The sequence below is a fragment of the Echiichthys vipera genome, assembly GCF_963691815.1.
Source record: "Echiichthys vipera genome assembly, chromosome: 17".
NCBI lineage: Eukaryota > Metazoa > Chordata > Actinopteri > Perciformes > Trachinidae > Echiichthys > Echiichthys vipera.
In genome coordinates this window covers 9,664,941-9,687,407 of record NC_139842.1, presented here as the reverse complement: position 1 = coordinate 9,687,407, position 22,467 = coordinate 9,664,941, and the positions used below count along the sequence as shown (strand labels likewise).

General features: G+C 39.7%; 1 protein-coding gene and 1 gene segment (V, D, J or C); both read right to left on the bottom strand.

The window, feature by feature from the left end:
- Positions 1-8,507: 8,507 nt before the first annotated feature.
- Positions 8,508-14,864, bottom strand: LOC310959775 (uncharacterized protein; the record flags this gene model as incomplete). Its single annotated transcript, XM_083931233.1, has 14 exons — positions 8,508-8,662; positions 9,330-9,472; positions 9,621-9,908; positions 10,262-10,579; positions 10,813-11,139; positions 11,300-11,584; positions 11,702-12,013; positions 12,109-12,405; positions 12,559-12,843; positions 12,961-13,272; positions 13,368-13,664; positions 13,818-14,102; positions 14,220-14,531; positions 14,627-14,864. The coding sequence occupies 14 exons, from the start codon at positions 14,862-14,864 to the stop codon at positions 8,654-8,656; spliced, it is 3,708 nt and encodes a 1,235-aa protein (XP_083787359.1). The 3' UTR covers positions 8,508-8,653.
- A 1,335-nt stretch (positions 14,865-16,199) lies between these two features.
- Positions 16,200-22,053, bottom strand: LOC310960271 (Ig mu chain C region membrane-bound form-like). The segment is given in 6 exons: positions 22,003-22,053; positions 20,638-20,934; positions 19,245-19,583; positions 18,785-19,105; positions 17,277-17,410; positions 16,200-16,304 (listed from the first exon to the last, which is right to left on the bottom strand).
- Between the last annotated feature and the right edge of the window lie 414 nt (positions 22,054-22,467).

The following is a 22,467-nucleotide window of genomic DNA, read 5'->3' as shown; positions in this document are numbered from 1 at the left end:
TCATGGCAGCAATGTGTAGTCTATGGAAAAGTAGGCCCACTCGTCTTTTTTTCGCTCATGTTAGAGAAAGTCCAAGTCAACTTTATTGTAAATTCTGCAACATGTGCCAGACATAAACGACCCAAGGTGCAATGGGTACAAAGGAAAGAAAAGACAAACATAGGTAATATATCCCAAACAATAAAGAATAGTGCAAAAATAAGGCAAAACCAAACCGTATAGAAAACTAAAGAAATTAAAAAATGTGCAGTTTTAGGGCATTTATATTGTACACAAACAAAAAAATGAAAATGTACAATGTAATGGACATAATGTGCAGACTTATGGAAGACCATTTCCTCCAGTCCTATGGAAAAAAAGATCCTGTAAGTCATTATAATGAGATAGCATCTCATAATAATGACTTAGTATCTCATAATAATGACTTAGTATCTCATAATAATGACTTACAGGATCTTTTTTTCCCCATCAGACTGGCGGAAATGGGCTTCCATACAGACTAAATATGATAAATCTAAAAAGTACTGACAAGTATTGAGTATTTTTTTCTTCTTAATGGGTAATAAAGGAGCATCCTCAAAAGGCTCAGTTTTACCAGCAAGGGTGGAGCGAGGTTCACCACTTAAGGATGGATGTCATCATCTACAGTCAATGATTCCACATTTCAAATACTTTTGGAAATCATGGAGGCTGTGTCCTCCACCCAGTTAGGAAAAGGACCATCAAGATTGTTATCAGTGCAAAGTTCAAAAGCCTTCTGTGATGGTATGGGGGTGTGTTAGTGCCCATGGCATGGGTAACTTGCACATCTGTGAAGGCACCATTGATGCTGAAAGGTACATAAAAGTCTTGGACCAACATATGCTGCCATTCAGGCAGTGTCTTTTTCCAGGGATGTCCTTGCTTATTCCAGCAGAAAATGCTAAGCCACATTCTGCACTGGTTTCAACCACCCCGGATCGGATCTCGGCTCCAATATTGACTAATTAGCTGGATCATTCCGATCCAGTCATTTTTTAAACTAATATCATACACAGCAATACGGTTACAGCGATCTAGTCACTTCAAATCTATGTTTGCAACAGTAAATAAGAACAGCCTTACCCAGTCGAGACAACCATGGTGCCTGCGGATATAACTGAAATCCATGCATCACTACTCCCAACGCACACAATCTGCGATCAGAGACAGTTCAGAAAATTGTTGTTGTTTTTTATGTGAAATGTTCATGCGTACAAATCAGACAGGAATAAGTATGCGTATGTGCAGAATGGACTGGTCAGCCAGGACGGCTCAGGTCCTTTACATCATAAATCCGATGATAAATCAAGCAGACACGGGGGAGAACATGCAAACTCCACACAGAAGGGCCCCAGGCAGGATTCGAACCAGGAACCCTCTTGGTGTGCCGGCCTATGTCATAAATGTTTGTTTATTTATATGTAAATTCTACCCTTCGTTTCTTTTTGAGAAAATCATCTGTGACCTTGTCGTACCAACTAGGCGTCTTTTCCAAGGACTTGACCAGTGTCTCTCAATGGCCAACAGAGCTAGGCTGCTTAAACGGCCTTGGCCCAGCTGTAGCTGCTGCGCCAGGGGACTGTGAAGTGTGACCACCTGTGAGTGATCGTGACGGGGGGAGAAGCTCCGAAGCTGCCGCTGCTCGTTGGGGAAAGTAACCGCATAGTGACAGAACAGAGTCGCCAAACACAAAGCTCTGCAGTTTCCCCACTGAAGTCAGTAGAAGCTGAGCAGCCGACTTTGTGAAGCGCTGTGGCGCTGCGGGGATGAATTAGAAGGAAGTTGCGGCGGTTACCTGTGATAAGTAGCTGATTCTGAACAAAAGATGAAGGCTTTCTAGCGCGTATTTAGTCAATGAAATGTACACACAGCAGTACATATTTCGCCACTTTTTTTTTTTTTTTTTTGGTGACATTTTAGGAGAAGGTGAGCTTCCCTTGCAGTCTAAAAGCAATCACCACTGTAGTACTTACTTGCTTATGTTAACCTATGCATTATCTTTGCCTTATCCTAACCAAGTCGTTATGATGCCTAAACCTAACCTAACACGTGGGTCGTATGTGGTCATGTGGGCTGGAGAAATTGTTTCTTGACCTTTTAAATGTCTGGCTTTCAGTGTCATCATTTGGCATTAAATGTTATGGCATGTGGTGCAAATTACCGTTCAGCTATGAAATAAAATCCCGTAGCATTAAAGTAAGCTGATGAAACCACAATAAGAGATAAAGAGATAAGCAGAAACATCACCTCAAAGTCGTCACAAAAAAAGTTAAATGGAAATCCCCCGTTTAATCAAGTATGATAAGCGATCCTGTATCAGGGAGATTCATCTACTGGTTAGGCAAGGTTAGCTTTTTTGACTTCAATTCAATTCAATTCAATTTTAGTGTCAAATCATAACAAAAGTTATCTCAGGACACTTTACAGAGTAGGTATAGACCACACTCTATGACTTATTTATGATTTACATAGACCCAACAATTCCTCTACAGAGTACGGTGGCAACAAAAACCTTCCCTATAACAGGCAGGAACGTCGGACAGACCCAGCTCTGTGGAGGACGGACATCTGTCTGCACCGGTTGGGGAGGAAGAAAAGGAGAGAGAAAGATAGAAAAGACGGACACAAAGACAGACAGACAGAGACACACTTCCAGAGATGCAAGCAACCACAAACATGGACAGCTATCTGTCTTGACAAAATCATCTTAAAAATAACAACATAGCTAAGGGCTCGTAAGCCCTAGCTGTAAGCTTTGTCAAAACTTCATCAGGCAACAGGTGTTGCTAACAATATTAAAGGTGCTCTACTCGAATACTGAAAAAAGAGTTAGCTGGGATTGCCCCACAGTATCAAAACAGAGAGCAGGGAACCTCGGATTACAGCATACACAGAGGGAGAGTGACTTCGTTCTCTGCTCAAGATGACATTACTCCTATATCTTGTTGTTAACTGATATATTTATGTTCTAAATGTTGAGTACAGCTCCTTTAACAATTGCGCTGTTCTTTTTAAGAATCCAAGTAAACCATGATAATGTGACAGTGAGCCAGCACGCACAATACCAGGACCCTGAAACTGAAGCAGCTCAATGGAATTTAACCATAATTAATTTTATAGTGAAGTGCCGATTCAGGGCTGGCCGATTGCTTGGCCAGCTGCAACAATAAAAGTGATGAACCCATCACTAATTATAATTCAGCAATATTCTATAGGCTATATTATTCTGAAATGGGCCATTCTACATAATTCGTACTTTGTTTTTGGTACTTTAAGTATATTTTGATGCTAATATTTTTTTTATTTTACCTGAAAAAAAATTTGAATCCAGGATTTTTAGTATTTCTACAATGTAGCCTATTATTACTTGAGAGCATACACACCCGGGCCACAAAAGAGTTCAACACTCTGGCCTCATTCTGGTGCTCTCTTAAAAGCTTTATTTCCCTTCACATGTACTAAACTGGGAAGGATACAGAGAAGATAAGCTTGGCCCCTCATACGCACAGTTGTGAAGTGTCATCAAAATACGATTTTTTATATTTTTCTCCACATTGGTTTGTAGGGATATTTGTGTTTTGGTAAAGCAGCGCCCCTGCCAGTGGATTATTAACATTTCAGGCGGAGAGTGGTACTGCAGCAACGGGAGACGTGAGAGGCTTCCGATTAAAAAGACCTACAAATGATAATAAATTCAGCTGAACTTCTGTGAGAAGTTGATGAGGGGAAAGCTTTGGAATTGAGGAAGACACCACAGTAACTGTAAAAAGCACTGTTGTGCTGTTTCTTCTCTGTCCTTCCCGACACATAGTTGTGTGTGGGATGGAAAGTTTTTGCCACTCTATATTTAGAATAAAAAATTGTCCAAAATTCCTCCAAAATACCACATTAAGTCATCCAGACCTTGAGAAACACCATAGAAAATCCATGCTGTGATTTGGGATCAAAGACGTTTGACATTTGGAGATCTCTGCAAGAATTTTCAACAATTTGGACGGGCACTTCTGTTATGGAAACGGCTCAGAAACCCCCTTATTGCCAATACTAAGAAAAAAGCCACCCATTCTGTAAATGCCCCAGGTCTCGAGTTTGTGGTTATTAAGTTTCATGAAACTGTGATTATCCGAAAGGTCACAACAGCTCAAGTTTCAAAAAAATCGTCTCACTACGATGAGATGGCTGCTATGGGGACATACCAGTACATCAACACATATGAATACAGTTGGGCTCAGGTAGTCCACAAGAGTCTCAGCTTTACAGTCAGACCCAATAAAGTCAAATCCAAGCCTGTTTAAGGACCCAAGTATGCGGGAATATTCAAATAAACCATTTTAGAATAGGCAAAAAATAACATATTTGTACTACAGGAGAAAAACTCCATTGGAATTGCCCCAAACTGTCTCAGATTGTCATAAAATAGGCCTGTCTGTAAGAGGGAGACTTGTGGGTACCCATAGAACGCATTTTCATTTAGATATATTAAGGTTAGAAGTCGCCTTTGAAAAATGATCCTCGTCATAAAAATCCTTCAATTGAAATTATTAGAAGGAAAGCCAGAAAACCCTCAAACTGAGATGGGTTTTTTGGCCTGAAAATCGAAATATGAACAAATAATTTCAAGTACACGTCAGTGGACTAATCGACTAATCGTTCCAACTGTACCTGTGCAATTTAGACTTTATATTGTACGGTTCATTATTGTACATCATTCATGGTGACCAAATAAGTGGTTCCCGGGCAGCTTGGGCTCCGTGTCCATCCATCCACCGGTTCAAACATGTAGGCCTATGGCTGATTCTTTCTAATGTGCTTAGTCATCTTGATGAGCCGTTTGCACTATTCTGATTAAACCTCAAGCCTGCTCGTAAACCTCCAGTAAAAGCTACAAGTAGTTACTGTAGATTCTAACTTTGCCTCTGTACATGCCGTGTAACAATAACGCATGTACTGCAAGAAAACAATCTGTTGGTTCCTCGCTCTTCATTTTCTTTACACTTTTTTTTTTTAATTGGGGTTATGTTGGTGATACCACTCTGTATGGATCTAACTTTGCTCCAGACATAATTCTTTGTTTTGTCTTTGTGGTCAGCTGCTAAGGCGATGCCTGTATTGTATCAGTCTCTTTTTGTCTTTCCATACTTAGTTGGCAGTACGGCCTGTAGACATGTAATATTTAATTTAATAGCAGCTAATACAACATAAACAGAGCATTAGTGTCTTGCTTACTTTGATAATTATTTACATAGTGACACAACATGGTTGGTATGGCGTTTAAGACATGCTTTGAGTTACTATTTCATCCTGTCTTCCTTTCGATGCAATTACCACAAAGGACAATGAAAGTAGATTCAGATGTTTTAGATCTAGGTGAGGGTTATACGTTGATATGCCCCCCCCCCCCCCCCCCCCCCCACCCGATTCGGTTATTTACCTGAAAATGCATTCGAGTAATTTTAATATTAATATTATTTCCCCCTCTGAATTTATTATCTACCTCATCATTACATCGGTCTGCTCAATGGTGCCCACTGTAGATCATGTCTGCAACTACACGTAATGTGTGTGTGTGTGTGTGTGTGTGTGTGTGTGTGTGTGTGTGTGTGTGTGTGTGTGTGTGTGTGTGTGTGTGTGTGTGTGTGTGTGTGTGTGTGTGTGTGTGTCTGTGTGTGTGTGTGTGTGTGTGTGTGTGTGTGTGTGTGTGTGTGTGTGTGTAAGCTTTGGCATTATAACACTGTAACGATCATTAGAATGACCACACCCATTCAGTGATGACAGATGTCCAGTTGCATATCTTTTTTCCCTTCCCACATTTGACTTTATTTCCGAGGCCTGAATGCTCAACAGACTGATTCTCTTATGACAACTCTAAGGTAAGATAAGATTAAACTTTAGATAAAGATACATTTTATTTCCCAGGTAAAGCTTACTGTTGTCATGATTACATCAGGGCAGCTTCCCCTCTCCTTTTTAGCCTCTGTTTTTGTCTCCCTCTGTCTGTGTTTTCCTGTATGTGCTCCCCTTTCTGTGTTTCCGTGTTGTGAGCTTGTTTTCCCGGCAGGTGTTTCTCGTTGGCACTGATCACCTGCCACTCTGTATATAAAGCCGGTCCTGAGCCTCATTCGGGGCCGGATCATTACTCTACAAACTCCAGATGTCTCCCAGCGTACCTTTGCTCATTCCCCGTGACCAGTTTGTCTTAGTTCTCTCCGTGTTTTCCCTTTGTTCTCTCTCTCTTCACCTTACTTTCTGTTAAGTAAGTTGATTAAGTCTGTTAAAGCTGTCTCCTGAGTTTATGTCTGCATTCGGGTCCAATCCCCTGTGTATTCCCCGTCACCTCAAGTGACAGAATGATCCGGCCATACATGGACCCAGCAGACCCTCAGGTTGTTTTTTTTTTTCTCTCTCCGTCCACCATGGCGTCCTGCTCAGCCAACACCTGATCCAGTCGACCGCCCAGTCGACACCTCTTCCAGTCGGCGGCCCGGTCGACACCTGTTCCAGTCGGCGGCCCGGTCGACACCGGAAACCAGTCCTTCCTTGTGCCGGGTGGGACTGTCCGGGGGGGCCAGGTAGAGCGCCAGGAGGTGCTCGTTGAGGGGGGGGGGGGACAACTCTACATACTCCAGATGTCTCCCAGCGTACCATCCTCCTGTGCTCATTCCCCGTGGCCAGTTTGTCTCAGTTCTCTCCGTGTTTTCCCTTTGTTCTCGGTGCACCTTTCTGTTAAGTAAGTTGATTAAATCTGTTAAAAATGTCTCCTGAGTTCCATGTCTGTACTTGGGTCCAATCCCCCGTGTATTCCCCGTCACCCCAAGTGACAACTGTGGCATATACAGTACATGCCTTTTCAGCACATTCATTTCAACACTGGGAACTGCAACCGCAGCTGACTACTGTTGGTCATTCGGCACTTTGTGTTTGAGTATATCGTTGAGTGGTGCTTCAACAGTTGTTATAGGGCACACTCACACTGTCCATCCATACCGTGTCCAAGCACGTTCCACGGCTAAAGTCTAGTCCGTTTGACCAGTGTGAGTGCAAGTTGCTGGCCACGGCCCATTTGGGAGAGGTGGGCTTTTGTAAAGCATGTTCGCACATGTACAAGCACGAGCGTGTGCACATGTACGAGCACGAGGCCTACATGGTTCTGACGTCATTTTTGTGCGCCTGTTCAGACATATAAAAAAGAAGGACGGACCATGCACGGACATTTAAACGACTAAACGGGGTTGTGCCGCATCACAATCCGTTCCAAAAAAAACACAAATCCAAAAACGTTACATGTTTTCTGCACTGCTTTCCATTATGTAGCCAAAAGACCGTGCACTTTTGTAAACCAAGCGAGGCATCTCGATGACGTCAATCGATGCATGTGACGTGTTACGGCGGGATGACGTATAGGCAGGAAAGAAGCATTTGCACCAAGGCCTAGGTAGTGTGAGTAGAAACGGGCCTGGGTGGGAGAGGGAGGGGGGGACAAGTACCCTAAAGCAAAGGGCCCGGTATGGATGGACAGTGTGAGTGGGCCCATAGAGAGCAAATATATATATATATATATATATATATATATATATGTGAAGATGTTTGGTTGTTACTTGTCCTTGGTTTATGGACAGACTGAAGAGGTCAAGCAAGGACCCGGAGTAAGGGAGGCTTGTCATAAGAGGATGGGAGGGTATGAAGGTGTTAGACAGGGAGACGCTCTCAGGCAGCCTGCTGGGTACAGTGCCCTGCTTCCCTGTTGCCAGTGGCACTTAAGACTGGCAGCAGCATGCTGTGACTCCATCCCAGCAACAGCATCACAGATTTAGGCTGGCTGCCAAAGGGTCCCCAGCCAATCAAGGCACACACAGTGCAAGCTCACTCCAGAGGTAGCCAATAGAAAGCCTGTCATCCCTCCCAGATGTGAATTCCTTTAAACCCACAATGTACATAAATGCAGACACAAACATGCAGCTCTAACTCTGAGACAGAGTGTTCACACGTTAACAGCCACCCTGTGTGTGTTTATGTATGGAAAGTAGAAGATATATATATTTGTATATAAAACGGTCTCTGTGTTTTCAAGTGAATGCATTTATGTATCATACCACTTAGTAAGTCCAGTTATTACACAGCTAGTGTTTCACATAGAGGCGACCAGTCACAACTGCTGCATGTGGAGCTTTATCTCACTCTAGTGGACAGTCTGAGTGATGTAAGAAGATGCAGAAGAATAAATACTATTTTATATCAGGATTGGTCACCCATTTGTTATTGTAATCAATTAGGCAAATTATGATAACTGCATTTTTTTATTCTTTATTCTTCTAAATGCGAGAAAGAGTCCAGTCATAGAACATTTGTTCATTACATTGGTATTTGAATCTCAAAGGCAGGATTGAAAGCTTCATTCATTATATTTCATTTATTGCTGTTGTGTTTCCTCTTACACACATGCACTACCTATGTGCCACACAAATATACAACTGAAACATGTGTATAAAAATGAAAATAGTATAACCAGTTCCATAACATGAAATCATAGAAATATCGAAAAACAATAAAAACAGAAAACAAATTTAGCTTCACTAAAAGTGATAAGACCATATGCAGTCAAAAATAAAAAATCTGATCTCTCCAGTGATCCCCATCATTTAGTCTAAAGGAGAAAACATAGGGAATGTGTTAGAGTCTGGTAATATTTATCACAACAGAGATAATAAAACGATACAAGTGATATGAATCAGGGTACTGGAAGATAACTTTAAATATGAAGTTGGTAACTTTTTGATGCAGTTTTTTATTCACATTTGCTGAAACTGTCACTTTGACCCAAACTGATCAAACTGTGAAACTATCTGTTACTGTACTGCATATTTCTCACATAAAGTGTCTCAGAAACATATTTAGATGTACCATGTACCATTTAGATGTGAAATTAGTTTGTTGAGCGGGTTGGCTGGAGGGTTGGGCTTGGTACACTTTATTTTTCTGGAAAAAAGCAATTAAATATCACAACCTAAATTTAAATTTTATCAGCATTGCCTAATTTTACAGTTTGGTCAGAATTCAGAGCATTGACACTGCATCAGTAACTGCTCAGCTCTGAGTTGCTGTTTTTCTTTTGCCGATGGAAACTAACAGACGTCATTAGGAGCACACAGAGAGGGCTCTGGGAGCAGACAGAAACAGAAGATGGAGGTAGAGACATGACTTTTTCAAAGCTTGTTTGTCTCATTGTGCTGTCAGGATACAGTGACAATTTCAGCAAATATGAAAAATGTTACCGACTTCAGCTTTAAACTACTATAACTGTTGTATCTTACCTTAATCATGGTAGCTAAGACACCATAGATGATGGATATGAGGAACAAAATGAGGAAACTGCAAGCCATATACCAGCTTTCACCATCTGTAACTTGGTTCACTTCAGCATGCAGGCTATCAAAGACATAGTCCTCCAAGATGTCTGAGAAATAATAAAAATGAGATGTCTTAGTTGACTATTACATTGTCTTTGACTTCTATGCAGCTACCAAACAATGTGTGAAATAGGTGGTTAACCTAGGACGTACACTCTTTGTGTGAAAGATGTGGATAAATGGACAAACTAGCACCTGGGTTTGATATATTTAGGGATAGGGTGGTGTTTGCATGTGTCACCCTGCAGGTGAGGATTGCCCCATGAAACCAAATGACTTGGGACAAAGGAAGGTGGCTTCGGATGCTGAACTTTCCATTTGGACCTCTGTGGGGTTCACTAGTGGTGTAGTCAAACAGTGCCTTGGTGCCATCAAGAAACCAAGTGATGTTAATGGACGCAGGGCTGAAGTCAAAAACCAGGCACACAAGTTCACCGGAGCCCTGGAGCAAGGTGGCTGAAGGTTTGCTGTGGGTCACAGTGGCTGGGGAAAATAGTAAGAAAAGTTTTATTTAATAATCTTGTATTGGGGAAGGTCGTTGGAGCAAGTTGAATCTAGGAAAATATATATTTAAATGATTCCAACGAATGCCTTAATCACTTATAGTGAGAGCAAATGTTTAACAGTTAATGTTTTTTGTCCTTCACCTTTGTGCTCAAACTAGTGCTTTTGAACAACATTGAGGGCAGGCTGAGTTAGATAAAACACAGTAGAGTGCAATAAAGAAAGGACTGGATTTTGATTGTCTATATCACCACTAAAATAAATGTGGATTGGCCCTGATATTGATCCTTAGGATGGGACTACAATTTTACTGAATTTTGTCATTAGCTCACCAAACACATCCTTTAAAGTGCTTTTAAATGGCACTACGGATGACTCGTGTCTGACAACACAAGAATACGTAGACTCCATGTCGTGAGGTCTTGATGCGCTTAGTTTGCTGCTCATAGAAAAAGTGCTGCTCCCTGTGTATTTCCATGCAGGACTGTTGGTGTAACAAGTTGAAGGGAGTCTCTGGCCATTCTCTTCCCAGTACACTATGATGTTAGATGGGAAAAATCCAGACACTAGGCAAATGAGTGTGAGGACATCTGATGTAGACGTGTCGTAGGCAGTTGGTTGTATGATGTTTACTGCTGGTGAATACAAGTCTTGAGTGACACAAAAGGAAGAAAAAAGTAAATAAGTATTTATATTTTGACCATTTCGATCTCATCATTTAGTCAGAACAACCACAAACATGAAGAATATATTTCTAATTGAGTTTCTTATTCAATCTTGCCTTCTTAAACTATGTTCAACACTCTACAAATTAACAGCTTAAAGCAACTAAAAGGATATATAGAAATAATAATAATAAATATCAAATCAAAAGTAACACTACCTCTGTATTTGCTTATATGGTCTTCATAGCCCTGGTTGGAACAAGGGTGCTTTGCCTCACAAGACACTTGTTTATATGCATGCCAGTCCTCAGCTGACACATTGAGGAAGGTCTGCAGAGTCTCTGTCCCATTGCTATGACTCATGGGTGGCTGCCTATGGACATTTGGGGAATAACTGCTCCCACCTACTTTCCATGTGACAGAGAAATCATTAAGAGAAGATCCGACCAGAAGACAGTTGATAGTCACCTGTCCCTTGTTCTGAAGCTTATGGAGTTGTGACCCCTGAACATAAACACCAACTATCTGAGATGATGCTGGAGTAACTGAAAAAAAGAAGAAGAATGTGACGATGTAACAACCATCAAGCAATGATTGTGAGGAGAAAATGTCTGGAATGCTTAATAGATGATTCAGAAACATTGTGAATGTATTTATTCCACAGTTACTGTGTCAATATTATTAAGTATTGTGTTTTTATTTTACCTGAGCAGAAGCTGATGTTCTTTCTCACATTTTTGTTCAGAGACTTGTCAGATACTTCACAAGTGAAGACTTTCCCTGTGCTCCACTCTGTGTGAGGGATTTGAAGTTGACTGGTTACAGCCACACGTCCATCTGAACCCATGCTGATGTCATTAGTTGATGCAGATCTTTGCTGAGACCCAGAAGACCATTTAATTTGAGGGTTGAAGCCCCATGCAGAGCATAACAGTCTTTGTGGTCCTGATTCTTCACTGGGGGCCAGAAGAAGTTCCACTGATGGGTCCACTAAATGAGAGACGAATCAGTGCATCCCTTTACCAATGAATCTTTCTATTACAGATGAATAATGTGTGAAATATGAAATCAAATGTCATTAAGGGAAATGAAAGAAGCTTCTCTTACCAATAAAGTTGCCAGTGGAGTTTGACTCAAAGTTGCCGGTGAAGCCTTGGTTTACCATGCAGGAGAAACTTGTATCTTTCTTCAAGTCTCTTGCCGGGACAGAGAAGCGTCGACTTATTGAGTGGAGGCCTGGGGCTTCAGGAAGATCAACATACTGTTTTTCAGAGATGTCAGCACGGTTGGCTTTAAAGGTGATGTACAGGTCATGTGATGAGAGTTGTGTGATATCACACTCCAGCACAGCACTGTGACCCTTCAGCAAGTCTTTGAGAGATCTCCTGATCTCAACCAATGGAGCTGTACCTGCAGGCCCTGGATGATACAGAAAGAAAACACAGCAGAATTCATTCATTTAGGTCCTTTGCTGTCAGAAGACATCTGATTTTTATGTTATATAGTTGTTTTACCTGCAACATTCACGGTCCTCTCAGTGGGTGAGAAGCACTTATGTTCAGCTTTACATGTTATAGACTTGAGTTGTTTCCATTCTCTTAAAGAAACTGTCACTTCACTCACTATATGAGTTGTGTTTTTGTCACTGCTCACTGCATGGCCTGACCATTGGATCCCATCCATCAGCCAGGTCACCTTGGCATGGAGGACAGTGTTGACCAAACATGTTGCTTTCACTGAGGACTCTGCCATCATAATTGTTTTGAAGCTGGGAATCTCCATATGGATGGTAGGAGAGACACTTGAATGAGCTGACAGGGACCAAGGAAAAATAATCATGAAGCAACATCAAAATATTAAGACAATATTGTGACATTAGACTGAAAATTTATTTTAAAACACTTTTGGACGATCACACTGTCCTCAGTAGACAGCTGGGGTAGTGACTCTCAACTTAGTTTTACCTGAGCAGAAGCTGATGTCCTTTCTCACATTTTTGTTCAGAGACTTGTCAGATACTTCACAAGTGAAGACTTTCCCTGTGCTCCACTCTGTGTGAGGGATTTGAAGTTGACTGGTTACAGCCACACGTCCATCTGAACCCATGCTGATGTCATTAGTTGATGCAGATCTTTGCTGAGACCCAGAAGACCATTTAATTTGAGGGTTGAAGCCCCATGCAGAGCATAACAGTCTTTGTGGTCCTGATTCTTCACTGGGGGCCAGAAGAAGTTCCACTGATGGGTCCACTAAATGAGAGACGAATCAGTGCATCCCTTTACCAATGAATCTTTCTACTACAGATGAATAATGTGTGAAATATGAAATCAAATGTCATTAAGGGAAATGAAAGAAGCTTCTCTTACCAATAAAGTTGCCAGTGGAGTTTGACTCAAAGTTGCCGGTGAAGCCTTGGTTTACCATGCAGGAGAAACTTGTATCTTTCTTCAAGTCTCTTGCCGGGATAGAGAAGCGTCGACTTATTGAGTGGAGGCCTGGGGCTTCAGGAAGATCAACATACTGTTTTTCAGAGATGTCAGCACGGTTGGCTTTAAAGGTGATGTACAGGTCATGTGAGGAGAGTTGTGTGATATCACACTCCAGCACAGCACTGTGACCCTTCAGCAAGTCTTTGAGAGATCTCCTGATCTCAACCAATGGAGCGGTACCTGCAGGCCCTGGATGATACAGAAAGGAAACACAGCAGAATTCATTCATTTAGGTCCTTTGCTGTCACAAGACATCTGATTTTTATGTTATATAGTTGTTTTACCTGCAACATTCACGGTCCTCTCAGTGGGTGAGAAGCACTTATGTTCAGCTTTACATGTTATAGACTTGAGTTGTTTCCATTCACTTAAAGAAACTCTCACTTCACTCGCTATATGAGTTGTGTTTTTGTCACTGCTCACTGCACGGCCTGACCGATGGATCCCATCCATCAGCCAGGTCACCTTGGCATGGAGGACAGTGTTGACCAAACATGTTGCTTTCACTGAGGACTCTGCCATCATAATTGTTTTGAAGCTGGGAATCTCCATATGGATGGTAGGAGGGACACTTGAATGGGCTGACAGGGACCAAGGAAAAATAATCATGAAGCAACATCAAAATATTAAGACAATATTGCGACATTAGACTGAAAATTTAATTTAAAACACTTTTGGACGATCACACTGTCCTCAGTAGACAGCTGGGGTAGTGACTCTCAACTTAGTTTTACCTGAGCAGAAGCTGATGTCCTTTCTCACATTTTTGTTCAGAGACTTGTCAGATACTTCACAAGTGAAGACTTTCCCTGTGCTCCACTCTGTGTGAGGGATTTGAAGTTGACTGGTTACAGCCACACGTCCATCTGAACCCATGCTGATGTCATTAGTTGATGCAGATCTTTGCTGAGACCCAGAAGACCATTTAATTTGAGGGTTGAAGCCCCATGCAGAGCATAACAGTCTTTGTGGTCCTGATTCTTCACTGGGGGCCAGAAGAAGTTCCACTGATGGGTCCACTAAATGAGAGACGAATCAGTGCATCCCTTTACCAATGAATCAATCTATTACAGATGAATAATGTGTGAAATATGAAATCAAATGTCATTAAGGGAAATGAAAGAAGCTTCTCTTACCAATAAAGTTGCCAGTGGAGTTTGACTCAAAGTTGCCGGTGAAGCCTTGGTTTACCATGCAGGAGAAACTTGTATCTTTCTTCAAGTGTCTTGCCGGGACAGAGAAGCGTCGACTTATTGAGTGGAGGCCTGGGGCTTCAGGAAGATCAACATACTGTTTTTCAGAGATGTCAGCACGGTTGGCTTTAAAGGTGATGTACAGGTCATGTGATGAGAGTTGTGTGATATCACACTCCAGCACAGCACTGTGACCCTTCAGCAAGTCTTTGAGAGATCTCCTGATCTCAACCAATGGAGCTGTACCTGCAGGCCCTGGATGATACAGAAAGAAAACACAGCAGAATTCATTCATTTAGGTCCTTTGCTGTCACAAGACATCTGATTTTTATGTTATATAGTTGTTTTACCTGCAACATTCACGGTCCTCTCAGTGGGTGAGAAGCACTTATGTTCAGCTTTACATGTTATAGACTTGAGTTGTTTCCATTCACTTGAAGAAACTGTCACTTCACTCACTATATGAGTTGTGTTTTTGTCACTGCTCACTGCACGGCCTGACCGATGGATCCCATCCATCAGCCAGGTCACCTTGGCTTCAAGAAGAGTACTGACCAAACATGTTGCTTTCACGTTGTCTCTTGCCATCATCACTGTCTTGAAGCTGGGAATCTCCACATGGATCAAAGGAGGGGCACTATGGACTGTAGGAAAAAAAAAAAAATTTGGCCATACATATTAATGCGTTTAGTTAATACAGTTGTAACTACTCAGTATATTATAATATAAATAATATAAAAAAAACATAAATCATTCACAATATATCAGTCATTTTGTGCTGTGAGAAAGTAGCCGTACATACTTACTTCGACAAATATTTATTGTTTCTTCTTTTTCCTGATTGTTGTGAGTGGACTTGCATGTATAACTTGAGCCATATGCCCACTCTCTTACTTTTGGCTCAATCTCACTGCTTAGACTGAAGGTTCCCGTTCCCACATTCTGCAGCTTTTTTTGGGTTTGGCCAATCTTTAGATGTTGGTTGTCCTTCTTCCATTCCACAGTCAGTTTGTCCGGAAAGAAGCCACTAAGGGTGCAGATGAGTCTTACCGGTGAGGCCCCGAATTCACCTTCCCAGACAGGGTATAATGTGATGTTGGGAGAGACAACCCGCGGTTCTGAGAGAAAAGATAATTTTGTCTTTACTTGCTTCATTCTAAATTAAAGATGTGAACATTTGAAAAATATGAACTGATTTTATCACTCTTAGTTGTACATACCTTTGGATTTTGATCAAGTAACCAACTGTGTTGTCTAAGTTTTAAGTGTAAAACCTTTCTAATTAGGCTAGGTGGCAGAGTTGTACTTTTAGTGTCTGCTGTCTTAAATTGAGATGGAGACAGGGCTGGTGGTCTGTTGCACAGATGTTGCAGATGACAGGGCAGAGCGATCAGGGCAAGCAGCAAGCGGAAGCATTGAGTAACACTCAGGGTCCCAAAAAGTAACACAATGCAGAAGTGAAACAATGCCAAAGCAACGGTGCATCACAGACACCAGGTGTTTGGCCTGGTTGTGCCAGTAAGAGAAACGGAGTGTACATTTAAATATCTCATACCAGTTTACATATGTGTTCACATAGATTTCATGATTAAGCTAAAGGTTTTAGTTCTCAAGTGAGCCTATTAATAATAGACTTGCGAACTATTCGACTGTGAAAACTCATAATTTAAATATAGAGTGGAACATGGGCTGTTGATTCCAGGTGCTACAGAGGTGACGAACGGAATAAAACATTGCATCGTACATTTTTTTAAAACGATACAATATCTGAAGAAATAAATAATATAGTAAGTAAGAGTGTCATGTGTTAAATATTCATAAGTGAAGTACTTACATGAACAAGTTCAAAATAATGGAAGAGAAAAAAGCAACATCAATAGTTATCATCATTTAATCATTTATTTTCAAAAAGACACAAAAATCTCGTAATTATAATGAGGAAGGACAATTTTGTTTACTTACATGACAGTATGAGTTTATATGATGTATGAAAAATATTTTTTTTACAGAGTTCACCTTTTATTTAACCTGAAAAGACATAAAAACACATTGATTAGTAATATTTGAAAATAAAAACCAAAAGATACATCTCACTTCTTTTGGAGTTTGCTGTAATAATTTGATCAATTAATTTAGTTTAATTCATCTATAACAAAACATATTTTGGAATAATATTCAACTCACAATAATAGCAACACTTGCTAAATTTTATTCAGTTCCGCATACTAGCCCTGAAATTTATTAAAAACAATTAAGTAAATTTAATTTGCCAATTTTACCACATCAATTCCTCTCCAGTATAAACGATTAATGCTTCACAAATTCCACTGCCATCAGTGTGAGTGTAGTGTGAAGGGTTGGATTAGATTAGATGGTATGTAGATGTCCACTGCTATCAGTGTGAGTGTAGTGTGAATGGTTGGACTAGATTAGATGGTATGTAGATGTCCACTGCCATCAGTGTGAGTGTAGTGTGAATGGTTGGACTAGATTAGATGGTATGTAGATGTCCACTGCCATCAGTGTGAGTGTAGTGTGAAGGGTTGGATTAGATTAGATGGTATGTAGATGTCCACTGCCATCAGTGTGAATGTGGTGTGAATGGTTGGATTAGATTAGATGGTATGTAGATGTCCACTGCCATCAGTGTGAATGTCTGTGTGAATGGGTGAATGTGACAAGTAGTGTGATAGTGCCTTGAGTGGTCAAAAGAATAGAAAGGCGCTATATTATTCCATTTACCATTTACCATTTACAAAGGTAATATCTATTTTAAGTTTATAATATTTCAAACCATTACATTTAGCTGCTTTAGCTGCAAGCACTTATAGAATAGAGTATAAAAAGCAATATGTCTATCACGGCTATAAACTTGTATGTAACTATTGTCCCACCTCGTGTTAGAGGAGTTTTCTGCAAAACCATCCGTTTTTGAATACATAAAACGAATTAATCTCTTGTCTTTTTCTGGTTGAAATAAATCTAACACGAATGCATTACCTTGATAGCTGTGGTTCCAATGGTGAACAGCAGAGTGATGAGGAAGAGGAGGATGAAGGTTAGGGCTGTGCTTCCCATGTTATCTTCTTCTGCCTCCATGTCACTGATCCATTGGTAGAAGTAGTCTGAATGTACTGCACAGTAATTATTCAGTTAATACTTGGGGCAGACCCAGCTTTGAACAGTATCTCATGAGATAATGACCAAATTTGATTGATTCTATTCATTTTTATTTTTTTATTTTTATTTATGACCCTACAGGCCGGTCTGGCTCTATTTAATAAATAAAACAGTCAATAAATCCAAGTATAAAACAGTCTTAGCATATGTCTTGTTACTCATTACATTGTTATTACTTTCCCATAAGGCCTAATATTTGGCATGCCCTTTATTGTGTTGATTAAAGTCGTTTTATAATGATCCTGAATTGCTTTTTAAAGAACCCATTATTGGTGCGGCATGCATGACTTGGCTTGTGAATCAGTATATTCATAATTTGACGGAGAGACCACAGCGATTGAAACAACCATCTGTCTTTTTTCGGGGGTGCAAGATCCAGTAGAGGCAAGAAATGTACTGTACATGAAGACAAGTCACACAAACGATGTTAATTTACCGTCTACAAAAAACAAAACAACAAATAGGATTTAATTCATTAAATTCTTGCCTAAAGTAAGTTGAAAGTTTGATATGTTGTGATTAAAGATGCTGATAGCTAATTTGTTGTGTGTTAGGATAGCGACATGACATTTGATAAACATGTAGCTTAAGATATTGGTTAAATAAAGACGAACAGCATGCGACATACATCAACAGAGTTGCAACAAAGTATTTTTTTTATTTTGATTTTGAATCTGCATTAAAAAGACAAACACAATGTCATATCACAAGCAACAAACATTAAACAACAAACAAAAGACACGGCAACACAGAATAACATCTACAGGGCCTTGCACGTTTCAGGGATGTTCATGTTGAGGTTGACCAGGTTGATTTTTTCAAATGTTCTGTGCCCGATGGACCTGACAATAGCTTTTGTTTTGTTAACCACAGACTCGTGGTAAACTACACAGCTGTACACAGTGTCATTGTTTTCCCACTGATCAAGGCTGAGAGATAACTGCCCATAAGCAGAATAGGATCCACCATTTTCTACAGGGTTTGTTGTATGGAACTTGTATTTTGAGTCTGCTATCTCGTCATCAACAAGCCAAGACACAACCACCTCCTTAGGGAAGAAGTCTTTCACATAGCAAGTCAGGGTCACCATTTTATCTCTGGTATGTTCTAATGGAGGTTGCATAAACACTGAAGGACGCTGAGTTGGTCCTCCTGCAAGCATGAGAGAACAATTAAGGCTCCTGTCACAAATATAAGTTCCTACAGTACTGTTGAAAACCTCTGCTGCAAAATACACTTAGAAAAAACACTCATAACATGTTTGATGGCATGAAAAGAACAATTAAACACAGGACTTTTAGTGCACAACTGCTAGATAGTTTTCTTACCGGTAATCCTTTCGTATTTTTTCAGAAGATCTTCAATCCAATCATTATGTTCGACTCTGCAGATGAACTTTTTCCCCTGGCTCCATTCGTCATATGTGATGGGAAGTGATGCACTTATTGGGCCTCTAGATCCTCGAGAGGGAATGAATGAGGCATCAGCCACTGGGTTTCCATGCTCGTCCTCCCACGAAATCTTCTCAACAGATGGTTTGTTTACCGTGACCTGACATTTTACAAATCCTGTGCTGTGTGAAAACATGTCTTCCATTTTGGGTCCTATGATCTTCACCTCCACATCTGCCTCGGGGCATCCTTCACCGCCTGAGTGAGGAATCAATTAACAATTATTGAATAAAAATGCCTGCAAAACCCATGATAATTAATATTATAATTAATTTATTAATAATGAATATTCATATTATATTTATGTACAATGATTAAATAAAAAGTATCTTTTTACCTGGGCCTGGTGTGGATTTGTAGGTCACAGTTGACTTCACGAGTGTTGAATTGTTTTTACATTTCCCCCTGAACTCGCATGTAAACTTAGAGTCAATCCACTCACTGTACGACACCGTGAGAATACTTGTTGCACTGTGCAGCTCAGTAGTTCCATTATTGCTTTTCCCAGAAAGTACACTGATCTCGGATATTTTGTTGGAGATTTCCGCTTCATTTTTCAGCCATTTGATCTCATAATCTTTAGGTGAAAAATCTTTGGCAAAGCAGGTGAAGGAAGCCTCTGTTTCCTCATCAGAGAAGGCCAACACTTTAAGAGTTGGGTCCTTACAAAACACCTCTGAAAAACATATACACAAATATATGTATGCGGAAGCAGGACATTGTATCCTTACATACATATATATGCAGAAGCAAAGGTGAACAATGTGCTACAATGCACATGTAATTTAGATTAACTATATACTCTATATATAGACTTTTTATTTTAAGTTCATGATTTGTTTCTTTTCTATGCAACGTGCACACATGGACACAGTGAATTTACCCGTCAGCTAAAGAGTCAAAGAGAAAATAAGATCTTCATAGTAAAATAGTGAGAAGAGCAGAGCTTTAATGCTTGCTTCTGCATATACATTGAATGTTGGGGCAAGCAAACACAGATTGAATGTTAGGCTAATTATCAACCTTCAGTGAAAGTGGATGCAAACAGACATTCGTAAAAGCTAAGATTTTGCAGAAAGATGTAAAGAAGCACATTTGCAATAATTTGTTCTTGGAAAGGTGCAGAGGACAAACAGTATATTAGTAAAGAACACAATGAGTCCACAGCCAAGCTTCAGCCTTCTCATTCCACCTCACTGTCTGGTTTACAAACTAGGCCTACTAAGTATAACATTTAAAAATATTTAATGATATGTCGTGCAAATTTCACTTGGTGACAGTTACATTTCATAGCTGTTTTTTACGCTCTCCTTTGTGTTGAAGTTCCTTTGAAATGACAGGTGGAATTCATTTCTTTTTATAATTACACCAATTAAGCATATTTATGACTGTATTGTTATTATTATTACACCCAATTATATATATATTTTTAATCTCTATAATAAATATATAACCTTCAGTACTATGTTCACTGCACTGTAACATGTAAAACTTCCTTTGACTGAAACCGGTAATCTGCCTCAATTTACTGGCACTAGCTAGCCAATAAAGAATGATATTATAAGTTATAAATAATACCAACCTTGCACATTTTTGTATAATTAATAAATGTAATTAACAAAAAAATAAATTGTTGCACAATTATAAAACATGTTTACAGTTCAAACATGTTAAACTGCTAGATTTCAAATCAGCTAAGGCATTTATGTTAAACTTAGCATAGGTCTTACCTGGCGGTGTCACAGTAGCCTGTCCACTTCCCGCTGTATTTGTCGCTTTACATTGGAAAACCTTTTCGGCAAAGTCCTGTTTGCTCACTTGGATTTGACTGACGGCAGAATAATGGTTGCCTTTCTGTACTGCCGGGTACTGAATGAAATCTGTTAAGGCATCTCCATTTTTTATGCTCCATGAATAGGTCAGTGAGGAGGGTGTGAAGCCGATGGCAAGGCAGCCAAGAGTGACTGTGTCTGCAGTCCCAGAACCGCATTGTATCAGAGGAAACACGGTTGGTAGAGTTGAAGTCGCTAAGAAAGGAAAAAGATATGTGTGTATAAAATACAAAAATAAAAATAAAATTCAACATAACATTTTTTCAGGTTTCCTAATTGTGTAGATGTTAACTTCCTTCAGTAATATTATTTGTGATAGTTTTTTGTTATCATACGTATATAAATTGATCAATTACTTTAAAAACACAACTTTGACAATAATCATTAGTCATCTTTAAAATCGAAGGAATGAAGGTTTAAAGTTGGTATCCATTAATCACATTTTTGGAAGTCATATTCTTTCAAAATGAATTAAAAACTATTTAACGAATTAAGCAGTTATTTATGATATTAAAGGGTATTCCTACCTGATGAGACAGTTACCATTGTACTCTTTCCCCAGTAGTCAAAAGCATCATAGTAGCACAGTGCTGAATCTACCGTGTTGTTAGTGTGAAAATACTACATCCAATCCTGACCACAAAAAGTCTGCTTTAACATTTAATTATTCACATCATGTTATAAAATCCACTTAAGTGAACCAAAATCCAGTAGCCACGAATGTTCACTTATGTCAGATTATATTTGACTTTTTACATTACGTTCTGTATTAAAACGCTTTACTCTTGCAGTGAGACTTGACGTGTTGAGAAGTTAACTTAAACATGACACTTTCAGTCTGAAACAAAAGCAGCTGTAGATTTTAAAGGGTATAAATCTTACCAGAGGACACTGTTACCATAGTGCCTTTTCCCCAGTAGTCAAAAGCCCAGTTGTCACAGTTAAGAGAGTCAATTCACACTTCTCACAAAAACCCATTACTGTAATATCCCATTATTTCTTGTTAAGCAGTTTAGCTTCAGCAGCAGTTTAAATCACACTAAAATGTGCACCTGTTGATAGACTCGTGTTCCAACATTACTAAACAGTTTTCAAAGTTTTCACAAATTCTTTGTCAGGCTACGAAACATTGTTGGCTGTTTTATCACTGGCCAACAATTGTGACTATACACAAATGATTATATGTATATATATATACATAAATATATTTAGTAGTAGGAATACAAACTTAATTCTCTAATCAAACATATTAAGATTACATACCTGATGTGACAGTGACCATGGTGCCTTTTCCCCAGTAGTCAAAAGCGTAGTCACAGTTCAACAAATTATTAACCACTGCATACAAAAACCTGTTCCCCGATACCTACACTTTCCACGGAAGGTTAACGTTTGAAAATCCAACTTCTGACAAAATTTGATTTGGCTTTTGCAAAAGGGGAATTCAGAAGATGGAGCCAAACACGATTTTCACCAGGAAAACTAAACTAGTCTACTGATTATAATACATTTGACATACAGTATCCAGAATTTTCTAAAACTGTCCAAACTGTTTGAAAATCAAAAGGTATACATAAGACAAAGAAAAATAATAATGGCTTACCTGATGTGACTGTTACCATCGTTCCCTTTCCCCAGTAATCAAAAGCACCGTCACAGTGTAATATGTCAACACATCCCGTATACAAAAACAAGCACCTTTAAAGATGCTGTTGATGCCACTGAGGT